General features: G+C 37.0%; 2 protein-coding genes across 4 annotated transcripts in view; both read right to left on the reverse strand.

Annotated features, from left to right (window-relative positions):
- Window positions 1–868: 868 nt before the first annotated feature.
- On the reverse strand, window positions 869–7,564 carry npm1a (nucleophosmin 1a). The gene is made up of 11 exons (XM_079860842.1): window positions 7,415–7,564; window positions 6,145–6,224; window positions 5,918–6,037; window positions 5,697–5,790; window positions 5,473–5,579; window positions 5,322–5,395; window positions 5,185–5,245; window positions 5,014–5,091; window positions 4,773–4,913; window positions 4,514–4,588; window positions 869–1,428 (listed from the first exon to the last, which is right to left on the reverse strand). Exons 1-11 carry the CDS (start codon window positions 7,452–7,454, stop codon window positions 1,378–1,380), a joined length of 921 nt encoding a protein of 306 aa, XP_079716968.1. The 5' UTR covers window positions 7,455–7,564; the 3' UTR covers window positions 869–1,377.
- A 3,362-nt stretch (window positions 7,565–10,926) lies between these two features.
- Window positions 10,927–15,190, reverse strand: part of kcnip1b (Kv channel interacting protein 1 b) — a 47,388-nt gene continuing 43,124 nt past the window's right edge. For all 3 annotated transcript variants that reach the window (XM_079861003.1, XM_079861005.1, XM_079861004.1), the window contains exons 3-8: window positions 14,301–14,370; window positions 14,144–14,214; window positions 13,945–14,052; window positions 13,744–13,848; window positions 12,868–12,930; window positions 10,927–11,169 (exon numbers count right to left, since the gene is read on the reverse strand). In XM_079861003.1, coding sequence (XP_079717129.1) covers window positions 11,122–11,169; window positions 12,868–12,930; window positions 13,744–13,848; window positions 13,945–14,052; window positions 14,144–14,214; window positions 14,301–14,370 — 465 coding nt within the window. In that variant the 3' untranslated portion in view covers window positions 10,927–11,121. The remainder of the gene's footprint in view (window positions 11,170–12,867; window positions 12,931–13,743; window positions 13,849–13,944; window positions 14,053–14,143; window positions 14,215–14,300; window positions 14,371–15,190) is intronic.

A 15,190-nucleotide genomic window follows, 5' to 3' on the forward strand; every position in this document is an offset into this window, starting at 1 on the left:
TGTAAATTTGCCAGTGCCTTTTGGGAGGATTTGCATTACTGTTTGTACTTATTTGCATAAATTATTATTTCCTAAATTTGAAGATTTACCTGCATTAACAAAGAGAAAAATAATATTTCATATGTTTATGAAAGATGAATCACATGAGCAATTAATTACTCTTGGGAAATACTTTTTTACATGAATAGATTTCTGAAAACACTGCCAAACGTATACATATTTCATAAGGAACTGTCATTCTTAAAATTAATGGGACAATTTGCATTAATCTTTTGTAATTTGATATAGGTAATATGATCTGATGCCATTTTTTTTTTATGAAGCTGTCTAAGATTTGTCTCTTATTTTGTACCAGTCCTATTATAGTTTAAGTTTATATTGTTCAATAAATTAAATATATAACTTTACAATTGACAAACCAAGACTAACATACTGTTTCAATAGGGTTAACTGAAAGTAAAAAAACACCAATACAGATATCCCATCCTGCAAAAACTCATTTCTGGGAGATGGCACAACAAAAAATATATTATAGCTATATGTTTGTTCGCACGCACACATGAATAGGTTTGTTCATCCAATAGTTTTCGTCCAAAACACTACACAGTAACTGGGTTTAAACCTGTTAAATATAAACTTTATTTGCATTTAAACAGATTCAAGGAGTCAAAAAAGGTGAACAAGAGAACCACACCTGAACTGCAGTCATAGATTGAGTACTGATTCTGTTGAGATTTAGCTGCACAGACTGTGACATTACCTAAAATGCACATTGTTGACATTTGGATTTCTTAATTCTCAATCCCAAACATAATACATTCCACCTTCTAGCATGTTACAAGATGTTGACAATTACAAAAAAAAAGAAAAAAAAAAACAAAACAAAAAACGAAACATGACCTGCAGATATACTACAATTCATCCTTGATACCATTCTGAAACCCACTCATGGATTGCAACACCAGGTCAAGCATTTCAAGATTTCAATAAATCACCTTTTCAGTCGCATCTCTAAACAGAATGCCATGCATATTTACATGTCATTTTAAAGAAATCATGGACGGGTACAGTCAACAATTCTCCATATAAATTAGAGGGTTGAATTCTTCTGCACAGAATCAAATTTGAGCAGCCAAATGAAGGCTACACTATGGACATGACAACACCACAGGGGTGAGGAGAGGGCAGATTGCAAAGATGAAAAAGGTCATGTTCTGAGTAAAGTCTTTTCAAGGAATGGCACGGATTTGCATAAAACTGAAGATTATGGGGGGGGGGGGGGGGGGGGGGGGGCAAGCAAACGTAAAATTGCAGGTAACGAAGTAAAATCATAGGCAAAAAAAAAAAAACCTTAATTTAAGCAAGATAAAAAAGATTTCAGTTCTTCTCCTTGACATTTTGTCTCCACTTCCAGAGCTCCTCAATGACCTTAGAGAAAAACGAAAACAGAAAAACAGTTAAGACCTTCATTCTTCATCCAATTAATTGTGTCAGTGTGCAATATACTTTTGTCTACGATAATATTGTGATAGTTGTAACTACGGTTGGGAATCGAAAAATCTATTCCAATTCTGGAATTGGATACTTGAGGTCAGGAATCAGATAACATTTCAATTCCTTTGTGAGGATTTCAAAATTACTTTAAACAATTCAAGAGCGAGACGACTCACACACATCCAATGCATGCTCACAGAAAGAATGATTTTAAACCCGTGAATCCGAACCGTGAATTTTGTGATCCGTTCCACCACTAGTGTTTACTTGACTTTAATAATGCTTGATATTTACAGTGAGGAAAATAAGTATTTGAACACCCTGCTATTTTGCAAGTTCTCCCACTTGGAAATCATGGAGGGGTCTGAAATTGTCATCGTAGGTGCATGTCCACTGTGAGAGACATGATCTATTAAAAAAAAGTGCTTAAACCAGCACATGTCAAGGCCCATCTTAAGTTTGCCAATGACCATTTGGATGATCCAGAGGAGTCATGGGAGAAAGTCATGTGGTCAGATGAGACCAAAATAGAACTTTTTGGTCAGAATTCCACTAAACGTGTTTGGAGAAAGAAGAATGATGAGTACCATCCCAAGAACACCATCCCTACTGTGAAGCATGGGGGTGGTAGCATCATGCTTTGGGGGTGTTTTTCTGCACATGGGACAGGGCGACTGCACTGTATTAAGGAGAGGATGACCGGGGCCATGTATTGCGAGATTTTGGGGAACAACCTCCTTCCCTCAGTTAGAGCATTGAAGATGGGTCGAGGCTGGGTCTTCCAACATGACAATGACCCGAAGCACACAGCCAGGATAACCAAGGAGTGGCTCTGTAAGAAGCATATCAAGGTTCTGGCGTGGCCTAGCCAGTCTCCAGACCTAAACCCAATAGAGAATCTTTGGAGGGAGCTCAAACTCCGTGTTTCTCAGCGACAGCCCAGAAACTTGACTGATCTAGAGAAGATCTGTGTGGAGGAGTGGGCCAAAATCCCTCCTGCAGTGTGTGCAAACCTGGTGAAAAACTACAGGAAACGTTTGACCTCTGTAATTGCAAACAAAGGCTACTGTACCAAATATTAACATTGATTTTCTCAGGTGTTCAAATACTTATTTGCAGCTGTATCATACAAATAAATAGTTAAAAAAAAAAAAATCATACATTATGATTTCTGGATTTTTTTTTATAGATTATGTCTCTCACAGTGGACATGCACCTACGATGACAATTTCAGACCCCTCCATGATTTCTAAGTGGGAGAACTTGCAAAATAGCAGGGTGTTCAAATACTTATTTTCCTCACTGTATATTAGTTAGGCTAGTTGTTAGGCTATCGTTCCTTGTATAAGTGTTCTTTAGCCCGTTGATTTTTGATCATGATATTCAGCTACAATTAAATGTTTTGCAATAAGACTAAATGTTAATGATATCTTAGGGGTATTTTTTTTTTTACCTTACTGGAATCGATAAGAATCGGAATTGTTAAAATAGAAATGATACCCAACCCTAGTTGTAACTGTGCTTTGACAATTTTGAATTTGTCCCTCACTTCACAAAGACACACCTAGAGAGTGCACACATGCTGCCACCTACTGGCGGTTTAATATTTCACATTTAAAATGTTTTTTTTTTAAAAATTCTAAAATCAAGATTTGGTTTACTTTAAAGCATCAAAACATTTATGCATTTGTAGCCAGATCTGCCCCTTATCCAGCTCAGACGAAGGATCTGCACCTAGACACGACCACAACGCAGCCCTAAAGTGTCAACTAGACCATCCCCTGCGAAGGCATCAGACAAGTTTTTTTTCAATGGCAAAGGTTTTTTCCTCTGTACAGATGAAAACGTTTTCACGATGATTCCCACGGATCCATGGAAACGACTAAAAACGCTTCTGCATGCCAGACAAGTAATTGGCAATGTCACTTTGTAAAGAAATACTACGCGCCCCCACGCATTCAAAACGCACTTACCTATGGACTACACACTTGCTGCGCATGCGCATACCGTCACCGTTTTCACAGATTCACGTTTTGAAGTTTACACAGAGTAAACGGTATCGTTTCAAAAACCTTGAAACCTACTTCAAAGTTTGTGCACTCAGGCCACCAAAACGTTGTTGTCGTGCAAATGAACAGCCAGAATAAATTACAAGTTTAGTTGAAAATGGTGTTGTGTAAGCAGCCCCTACATTAATAACTAATGATTTTTACCACGGAAATTAATCAAAAACGTACTCAAGCAAGACGATGACTTTCTTCTAGAGCTGCTGTACAGCCAAAATCTTTTTTGCATTATTTTCCTATTATCACTGTAAAACTGCTTTGAAACAATCTGTATTATAAATGAAGGTGACTTGACACTGCAGGTTAAGTGCATTTGACACCTCTGAGCTGCATTAAACAGTCTGTGTAAATGCATCTAAATGCCACTTCATGTTTCCTCTGCATTGCAAAGATGAATTTTGTTGATTTCATTTGATTGGTACCAGCCCTATTGTCTCTAATTATTGTAACTGAATGCATTGATGAAACATAAGAATTTAACACAAAAGATGATGCATTAATTTAATAAGGTTTCTTTAAAAAAAAAAAATTTTTTAAAGCCTTTATGAAGGTAAAAATGCCCATAAAATGTAAAAATCAATTTAAACTTATTGGAAAATATAATTTCTGTCACTGCTGCGAACTGACCACCACACAGAATACGAAGTATATCAAAACTAGGGCTGTTACGATTCCTTGATTAAAGTACTCGATTTTAAAAAGTCCTCAATTGTAATTTACCCATGTAAAATACCAGAACTGGCACATTCCACGGATAAGATTCCATGAACCGCATTATTATACCCTGTTTTAAGGCTGCAAAATGTATTAAAACCATTTAAAAACAAATATCTGAAAAACTTGGTGGTGGCCAACATATGAATTTCAATTGAATTAAACAACATTTTTAAAAAAAATCTTAGATAATCTTATGTTTTAGACACAAAGTCAAAGAAAAACAGCAATACACATACCTTTGCATCAGTAACTTTGAAGCAGTTCTTCACAAAGTTCTCAAACTTTGGCTGTAGTTTTGGTAGTGATACACCCTACAAAAAATAAATATTTTTTTTTTAACTTGTTGAAAGTGACATCTTCAGGTATGATTATTTTGGCAAGAATACCATGCATCAACTACACCGTATTCCATTGAGGTGTGGAATGGTATTTTCTTACCAAATACACCAACTCATTGTGACTACTTATGCAGAGAGGACGTTAAGGAAAACAAACCTTTTCTACACTCGCCATCATCTTGGTCTTGATCTCTGGGACAGTGAAAATCCGTGGCGTCTGTGGTGTTTTGGGCGACTGTGGCGTTTTGGGCGACTGTCCTTTCTTGTCACCCTTGTTGTTCTTTTCTGGAGTCTTGAGCTGTGAGAGCATAATATCAAATCAATGAGGAGAGAGACTTCAGCAAATGCTGCAACTCAAGACTAGACAACTTTCTTTCAGGAGAAAGAGAGATGCTCACCTGCTTGGCAGGTGTATTGGGCTTGGGTCCTTTTCCATTCTGTGCAGGGGTCTGTGCTTTGGGTGGGGTCTTCTTTACCTGACAGAACAATGGGAAAATATGAAATAAGCATTTCTAATCACACCTTTACACATTCTACAAGATTTAAGGGGTTTGAATAACTCGTCTGACCTTTGCAGGCGACTCTTCAAAGCTTTCTTCCTCTTCGTCGTCATCCTCATCATCATCATCCCTGGAAGGGAAGGTAAAATGTTATTTTTATTCATTTAAAAAGCTGGCATTTCTAAAACACTGAAGAAAACACTTACTCATCATCATCATCATCGTCGTCATCATCATCATCATCTTCTTCATCATCATCTTCTTCCAACTTAATTTTTTTCTATGAAAGTTAGTTAAAAAATTAGCCACAAAAATCAATCATCATAATGAATCCTATAAATTAATTTGAAAGCTTACCGAAAGCTTCGGAGTCAATGACGCTGGCCTCTTTTTGCCTGTTGTCAATGTCTCCTCTTCTTCCTCCTCCTCCTCTTCTTCATCAAAGGACTGGTCTCCTCCCATGACTGACAGAAGGAAGGTTCCAATTTTTTATTTTTACCGAGGCTTCCCAAAGCAGTTTTCCATGCGTTTATCTGAGACGACAGTTAATAATCATAGACCAAGTATTATCAAGTACTCACTGACGAGATGCTGTCCACTAATGTGAACTGGACCGGAACCAGAGCGTAGACGGAACACAACAGGTGGAGTGATCTCAAACCCACCCAGAGACACCTAAGATACAAATTTTTTGTAAAAAAAACAAAAAAACAAACAAAAAAAAAACATCTACCACAGCAATTCCAGATCAACTCAAGCCCAACCAAAAGGTGTGTGAAATGACATGACTGATTCTGCTTACACTGGGGAGGGTGGAAGGCCTGAGTGTGGCCAGAACTGCTTTGACCTTCTGACCCTCCGCATCCTGCCCTTCAATCTCCACAACGTTCAGTTCATCTTTTGTTGCAGGATCGACGCAGGCCTGCAGGAACAGGAACAAATGCTTTAAGTATGACATTTAAATGTTAATAAAAAATTGAGGACCATTTAAAACAACCCCAGAGAGGTCTGACAGCAAACGTAACATACCATTCTGACTGATAACTGATGATCAAAATCATCATCCTCTGGATTAAAACTGACATCCTTGCCTGCCTTGAGTTCACAACCTGCAAAAACAAACAAAAAGTTTATTTAAAATTAAAAATGGGTAGTGTAACTAACTTAAGAGAACCAGTACTTTTGAGCAACTCAAAACCAATGCAGTGATTCGTTTCCGTCGACACGTGGTCCATGACGCACGCTCTTCGTGGTTTAATGAGCCAGTGAATCGCTAGGTCTGATAAAACTCGATTCGTGAAAAAAAATTCCGCACGTTTTGTGAACGGATTCGTTGATATGGTCTAAATCCTAAGAAAATCACAATTATTTATAGCCGTCAGTTCACTGCATGGCACGTTGCACCGCTTTTATTTGAGAATATTTCAAACAGTGTTTTACCGCAACATAACTGGCTTTAAATGTGGAAGAAAGGAAGTCCGCGTGGCGAGGCTTTTGAGATGCTCTTTAATGTTGAAATTGCATCTTACTACAGACCTGACAATGCAGACAAAATGCTTAAATCGGGGCTGCGTTTTTCTAAACTATCGCACGTTTAAGTAGATAGAGATAATTGGTACCAATAGTTTAGCACGGGTGTAATTCGAGCAAATATCCAGGTATGTTTGTCAGGAAAACAAACGGGGGGAAACAGACTACATAATGAACATTCTATTAACTTATCGCATATAACGAAGAATACAATTTTCAGTAGCAAGCCCTCGAGCGAAATTTACACAGAATGCGTTGTCTCATCAAACACGTGTAGTAGAGTGACGCCATTTTGGAGCGCCAAGGCCAGTCCACGTGTTTAGAGAGCGCGTGCAGGGAGACATCAGCTGTGCTGTGAGGGTTCCGTTTTCATTGCTTTAAATACATTTAATTCAGAAGATTATTTCGAATTTGATCATAAATGTTGTCAAGGTTAACTGCTGACTACCCTTATGAGATCATAATCTTATGCTAATCGATTAGCTAGTGCGAATTCATGCTGCACACGTGCTTTAGTTTGTCACTCCAAATCGAGGGATTTAAGCAAGATAATACGCTGTAGTTACACCACTTAAACCATCAACATGTGTTTTTAAGCAGTTTTGAGTCTGATAATATAACTTGGGTTAGCTGGTAAGCTACCACACTACGCCATCCTCAGTTTGCTTAACTTAAAAGTGCATATTGCCACGTTTACGTACTATACGTGTGATCTAATAGACTGTATGACACAGAACGGATCAAGATAAGTATTTAATGTATTACATACCGTATAAGAAGGTTTGGGGACCCATTTGTTCGAGATCCATCTCTGTAGTTATATGTGTGTCTGTAGGTAGGCTGAATTGTGTCGCGAGTCGAACTTTCAGTGCGAGATGGACACACTAACCCACATTGAGTAAACCACGCCCATTATGGGACGGTCCTCCAGTCCAGCCAATCAATGAACTCCATAGCCAGAGACTGAGACTCACAGTTAGGGTATGATTTGTACTGTAGAGCATGAGATTTATCCAAGTGAAAGATTTACATTTATAACACTCTTGAGCTCTGTGCATTGGAAAAATAATGCACATTTATTTTACTTTTTGTTTCTATTCAAAATTGTTCTGGGGCCTGTTTCAATAAGGAGGTTCAACCAACTCTGAGTTAAAACTTGAACTCTGAGTTGATTTACCCTAAGATGGACAATTTGGAGTTTTTGGTTTCTGAATTTAGTTAGTTCAATCAACTCTGAGTAGGCTCAGACTGTGAAAAGCCATGATCAATGGAGCTCCGAAATTACGATTCACCATGGCAAAAGCACCCGACAAAAAAGACGCCTGCATACTTCCGAGTCAATACACAAGTATAATTATTAATCACTGTTATAATATCAGAGGTGAAAACTGGCAGAAAGATAAGTTTAATTAATACTCATTTTCATGGGATCCCACGCAGGCAAAAAAAAAAAAAAAAAAAAAAGAACATGGCAGCAACTAAAAATGGTAAACAAAAATTAACAGTAAAACCATAATTTAATCAGTTAAATCTTTAAGCATAAAAGGTTCATGGCTTTAGGCTACATGACTTTACAAACATTTAACATATTAAATAGCCTATATAATTCAATGTCTATTTCAATGTGCCGCAGTGGTTTCCATGTAGTATAATACTCTTTTCACATAATTAAATGTTCTCTAATCCAACCTGTTACATTTTTTATTTAGGCTAATTAAATTAACATTTGACTTCTAAGTTACCCCGCCAACAGCAAGAATGCAGAGCACCACTGATAGATGAGGAGGAGATACACAATATTGGAAGAATATAAAATCCAACAGGAAAAATAATTACTGTTGCTTTTGTATTTGTAGGAAATAAAGATGAACAAATAAATTGTGAATAATTTGTTTATTTAACAGCTGAGGTGGTGATTACGGCATATATTTCTATACCCTTCCATCTGGCATCCTCCCATGTTTGATTTTCGGAAGGTGCGATGATGGGATTATGTGTGTCATCAATGCATCCAACCACACTGGAAATCCTAAAGGAAATTCTAATTATTAGATTACTTTCAGAGGTCACAGCAAGATGTTATCAAGTGAACGTCATTTATCAGATTAGCCTCATTCAAACCGATTTCTCCACCACTGACCTGCAATCCTGTGAATCTCTTCTTTGATGGCTCATACAGGTTTGTGTCCAGGAAACAACACAAAAACTCTCAGAAAGAGCGTGAGAGCGAGGCACACTTTCCCTCCCGCTCTGATACAGTGGCCTTACTAATGTGCTCTGCATCTCCGATGTTATATAGAAAAATGCACAATGAGTGAATGAACTGCACTTCAAAAAATGCTTAATACTTAGCCTTTTTGTCTTGTTGTTTCCAGTCAAAATATCAAAAAATTCTTAAATCAAGATGCATTTACTACATAAGAAAAACTCTGGGTTTACCTAGGAAACATGCTCCCGACCAGGGGTGCGTTTCCCGAAAGCATCGTTGGCCAACTATGGTCGCAAGTTCATCGCAATGTCCATTGAACTCTATTGGTAACGACGGAACTTGCGACCATAGTTGGCCAACGATGCTTTCGGGAAACGCACCCCAGGTTAGGTTCACAGAGTAAGTTACCATGGTAACTGACTGTGAGTATAAGTTACCTCTGTTTCAGAAACGGACTTGACTTACTCTGCTTTCTCGGGTTTGACACACCTCCCATTCTGAAATGGAAAACCCAGAGTTTCCCTCATTTCAGGGTTATTTTATTTATGTTCCATTGTTTTATTGTATCGTGTTTTGTTTATTTTATGTTATTCTTTGACTTTGTTCAGCACTTTGGTCAGCTTTGCTGTGATAAATGTGCTATATAAATAAATTTTACTTACTTACTTACTTACTTACTAACATACCCAGAGTTTTCACTTAACCTCCTTTCTGAAACGGTCCCCTGGAGGGATTTGATAAAGCCTAGGATTTTTTTGTTTTTGTTTTTTGAGGTGTAAAGATTAGAATTGGATGTGATATTACCAAGTAACAGATTAATGCCAAATTATGTAGTTTGATTAGGACTCATTTATTTATTTAGTTATTTTTAATTAACGAGGCAATTTATTTTGCTATCCTTATACACTATTATTTATCCTTTGTCAGGTTATTCCACAGTCTATGGGTTATTCACTGCCGTTCGTGACATCCATTTGTGTTGGGTCGCAAACTCGACCGACCAGTTGAGAACCGTTGATCTATTCTGTTCTCCATTTCATAAAAAATCAAATTCACAGTGAAACATTTTAATAAAACCACATAGTTGATTAGCATTAAACATTTAATGAATTTGAGACATCATAATACAGTTCTTTTTTAAATAATAATTATAATGATGCACTATAAATGGATGTCATTCATGCTTCCAGCACCTGAACCAAGCATTTAAATTAAAAAAAATGAACCCAACCTTGTTAGAGTATAATAAAAAACACAGCTGAATATTATTCCACAAACATTTTAATCAGTTTTGACTGAGATTTGAATTGCACAGCATATGTCTGATAGTTAGTTTTCACAGTTTGTATTCCCCTCACTGGACATTTCTTCATGTGGCACCATACTTGCAATTATATACATATAGCTTATATTTCTTACGACTCACCCTGACCACTCGACTTCTATATAAATATCCCCCCCCCCCCCCCCACCACCTTTTTTTATATAAGTAATCTGGGTTTTTGTTCTCTCATAAATACTGTTTTGTCCTTCTTGAAGGTATTAGAGTATCCCGGGCCTAGATTGTCAGTCTCTTAAGTACTCCTCACAGACTTAACACTTAACTTCTGTCCCACCTTATTCACTATGATCTGGTGGGCAAAAATGGCTTGACAAGTACTGAGACAAATAGACATAAGCGGACGGACTGGAAACAGCAATTATTAACAAACAACTCTGACAACACAAGACACAAAATCAACATCCAATTGAGTATTCCTCAAACCCCATAAAACATAAATAGATATTTTGAAGGCCAAGAATATTTTCAAGCAACTCATAGGGAACATATCTGCTGGTTTTTATCATGCAAGCTCTTTTGGCAAGAAAAGAGGCTGTATTTGCAGTTCCAGTACACCAAGAGTCCTGAGCTCTAGGGTCAAGCAAACGGAAAAAAAAAAGTTTGAGACTGGCGTTCGTTTTCACAGGGAAGAAGGGTGTTGATCATCGCACAATGCCTTTCAAACATATGTAGTCTTCTGTGCCTGGATCAAGGTGGATTCTGGGCTGATAGTTTCCCAAAACACCAGCAAAAGACAACATTAAATATGTTACAAGGTTTGAATAGAGAGAGAAAAACGAACCCTAAAGACTCCCAGATTCCCTCAGGCCATAATGTTCCCCCAGAACTCAGTCCAGTGAAATATAACACATTTAAACATAAAATCCCTCTTGCTTTCTTTTCCCCACTCTCTGTTTTGTTCTTTTCTTCTTCTGGTTGATCTTCTCTACATCACATTTTCAAAGAGCTGCATGGATCTCATCATATTTTCATCCTGGTGAGAAAAAGAGAAACTTTTAGATGTAGTTCATGTGTTTGACCACACAGAGGCAGCATAATCTTTTCAGCTAAAGGGGTGGTTGATTATGATTTCACTTTTTTTAACTTTAGGGTGTAATGGTGCTGTTTGAGCATAAACAACATCTGCAAAGTTACAACGCTCAAAGTTCAAAGCAAAGGAAGATATTTGCTTTTAAAGAAATTGCTTTTTAAGGACTCCCTGGACCTCTAGGTTGAAAAATCGTCAATGCAAGTGAATGGGAGAAAATAATTATTTTCTGGTCCCGTTTGAATTGTGCCATGAATGTGAACATATGTTGTCTGTGAATTTTTTATATAACTTTTCGTGTAAAGAATGCTACAATTTAGCGGGTAGAAGTTTGATACGGTTAGACTTTGTGTGAGAGCACTTTGTGGACTACAACTCTTCACTGCTTTCGACGCGTTTGAAACGTCAACACCACTCGCACACGGACACTAGCTCACGGATCCCGCTAAACATGGCTGTGTCTTTGGTGCACTTCACCGCCTTCTTTCAGGGAGAGAACAAAATCGTTGAGGTTGGCGAAAACCACGGGTAAGTCAACTTTATGGGGTGACGTCACATAGGCGACATGTAGTCTTTCTCGTTATGTCTTTTCCACAACTGCTAGCCGAAGAATCATACCATATACTGTCAAACTCGTAACATGAAAAGTTATATAAAAAATTCACAGACAACATATGTTCACATTCATGGCACAATTCAAACGGGACCAGAAAATAATTATTTTCTCCCATTCACTTGCATTGACGATTTTTCAACCTAGAGGTCCACTTGGGGTATTACGGATGGGCGGGACTTACCAGCTCTATAGTTCTACAAACGGCTGGTAGGGACTACATGACTACTCCCGGGTAAGTGACAACACCAACCCTAGAATTTACATAAACCCCGCCCCCGGAACAGACAGAATATGCTAATCAATGACTAGAAGATAACTACACATAAGCTACATAAATTCATCAACTAATCATTCAGAAATGTCCTGTTGCTTCTACATGTTGTCACTTCTTCTTGAGTCTCTCAATCATTGTCTGAATCCGGTTTGAACATAAAAGGCTAAAAGTTTTTGAAACATTCAGTGCATGTGTGTGTGAGGTAAAAGGTCATGAGCTGTTGAAGCTCCGCCCTCTGTGCCACAGCAACTCATTTGCATTTAAAGGAACACACACAAAAGCGTTTTTGCTCACCCTCAAAAAGTGACAATTTTAACATGATACATAAAAATATCTGTGGGGTATTTTGAGCTAAAACTTCACATACACACTCTGGGGACATCAAAGACTTATTTTACATCTTGTGAAAAGGGCATTATACCACCCCTTTAAACTGGATCACATTGCATGAACATCGCATAAGATTTATATGTGGCTTTTTCACGTGAAAAAAAAGAATTTTTCTCTTTTTTTCTACTATGGAAGTCAATGGGGTACATCAATTGACTGGTTACCGACATAACTTATTTTGTGTTCAGCAGAAGAAAGCAATACATACAAGTTTGAAACAACTTGAGGGTGAGTAAATGATGACATAATTTTCATTTTTAGGTGAACTATTCCTTTGAATAATTCTTATGGTTCTGAATTCACCTTAAGACTAAGGCAAATGTAAAACAGCTGAAATCACTTACAGCATGTAATGTGAACATACCTCCTGACAGGCAATGACAAACTCCTCCAATGTTACAACTCCATCTTTGTTTTTGTCCATTTTCTGTGGGAGAGAGAACATTTATTTAAGTTGCTCTGTCATTTTTGCTGTAAAAAATCACAGGGATGGGAATATATATCACTCTTCATACTGTACATGTTTAACCTCAAATTTAAAGAAAGGAATGTATAAATGAATGAGGAAATTAATTCTACATGTATTTTGAACAACATTTTTAGTATCTAATAAGAATCATCTGAGTATGGAATTAAAAAAAAAAGATCCTTAAAAATCTTAATGTTGCTAAAATATGCTTGTGTGTATAGTTGTGGCCAAAAGTGATGTCATGAGGGGATATTTGTAAAAATAAAAATATTTTTTTTGTATAAATATGAGGGAAGAACAAAACACTGAACTTAAGGTATTTATCTGACAAAGTTATTTGGCAAAAAAGGCAAACTACAGCTACATGTTTTATTTTATTATGCAAAACATTGCATAGAAAATTATCATAATTAATTATCATAATAATTATTATAGTCAATAAAAAAAATTCTGTGGTATTTTTGTTATTGACTATAATCCGTTATTCATTTTTGTTGGCTCTTGTTTCTTGTTTTTGCATATGTTCAAAAAATATATATATATTATGACAGCTTGGCCAGAAATTATTTCCGCACAATTTGGCATGTTTCATCACAAAGAAAACAATTGACTCTAAGCACAAATTTAATAGTATATTTGAATAAGGGTGAAGATGTCAATTTTCCTAGGCCAGACATCAGTTTTGGCCAGATACATTTTTTTCCCACTTTGTTGCAAAATATGACCTGCATGTTTTGGAAAGATTCACCAAAATAATTACTTATTACTGACCTCAAAGAAGGTATCCACATGCTGCTTCGGTACATCCCCTTTTAAAGCTGGATACGTGTACTTCCCCATCATGTCATAGATGGCCCTCACTATCTCCGTCATTTCCTGTGAGGTACATGAACATTGAGTTAGTTACTGAATTATGATAATTATTATGATAATTAATAAATTATTATAATTGCCTTTTTAATTATGACATACCTCCCTATTAATAAATCCATCTCTGTTAATGTCATAGAGATGAAATGTCCATTCTAGTTTATCTCTGACGGTCCCCCGCAGCAGAGTAGAAAGTCCCATCACAAAGTCCTGAGAGAGAGCGAGAAAATAAATCCTGTGTGCAATGTCACCTAAATATTATGCTGTGCCAAGACTGCACATAGGCTCATAGTCTTCATACCTCAAACTTTATGGATCCATTATTTCTGGTGTCGAACGCATTGAAGAGATAATGTGCATACGTGCTGGCATCTGGAACAGCAGTGACAACAGATGAAAACATTAGACACTTAAATGTACCCATCGTAAGAAGCATGTAAGGATTTTACATCAAGTACCTCCATGTGGAAAAAACTGTGCATAAATGTGTTTAAATGTCTCTTCATTCACCACTCCACTTGGACACTCCTGAGGGGGGAAAAAAACACTTCATATTATTGGCTTGAGACTGATTCCTGCATATGCAGATTGGATATGATAACTGGAGCTCTGCAGACATTATCGTTAAATAAAAACTATATTATATAATATAATTTAAAAAGTGGGTTACACTTCATTTTAAGGTTGCCATGTTACAGTGTACGTAAGGGATAATGTAGAGCGAGGCGGTTGTTATAGCGAATACAACCCCGACAGGTTGTATTCGCTATAACAACCGCCTCGCTCTACATTATCCCGCTTATTACATGGCTACCTGCCAAATAAATCAATAATTTTACACAAAATATTGATTTAAAAAGGAGTTTATTGATTTAAAAACGATTGTATTGCTTCCGCTAAAGAAATTAGTCCGTTCCGTCTCTACAGTTAGAATAATTCTGCGTCCATAGCAACGCTTTGTTTTTCATGGCAACAGTGTGTTATACTTAACAGCGGTCTGTTATCAAGAAATAACAGACCGCATTCTACATTAGAATTCAACCAAGCCATGTAATAATGAATAATAATAATGAACTGTAGCGACTTACTATAGGGTTAGGATTAGGGTTAGTTGCATTTAAAGGAGAACTCCGGTCAATTTTAACACTGAGCTCACTTTTTTGTAAATTTGGAGTGCTGTCAGTACAGAGAACAACGACAAAAATCGGTGTTGCCTACACCTTGTTATCCTCTTTTTAAAATTTGCACCCTGTTGACTTAAATGGGGCAAGTTTTAAACCTGCTTTTAGCTTCTTAACATCCTTGATGTGTCATTACAAGTGCACAGCCAATGTGAGTGATTCCTTCA

The sequence above is a fragment of the Squalius cephalus genome, assembly GCF_949319135.1.
Source record: "Squalius cephalus genome assembly, chromosome: 24".
Taxonomy (NCBI): Eukaryota; Metazoa; Chordata; class Actinopteri; order Cypriniformes; family Leuciscidae; genus Squalius; species Squalius cephalus.

Coding starts and splice junctions, on each gene's coding strand:
- npm1a (XM_079860842.1), bottom strand. CDS start 7,454: ATGGATCTCGAACAAATGGGTCCCCAAACCTTCTTATACG. Junction 6,038..6,144: donor ATCAGTTATCAGTCAGAATG/GTATGTTACGTT, acceptor CTGTTCCTGCAG/GCCTGCGTCGATCCTGCAAC. Junction 1,429..4,513: donor TCAAAGTTACTGATGCAAAG/GTATGTGTATTG, acceptor TTTTTCTCTAAG/GTCATTGAGGAGCTCTGGAA.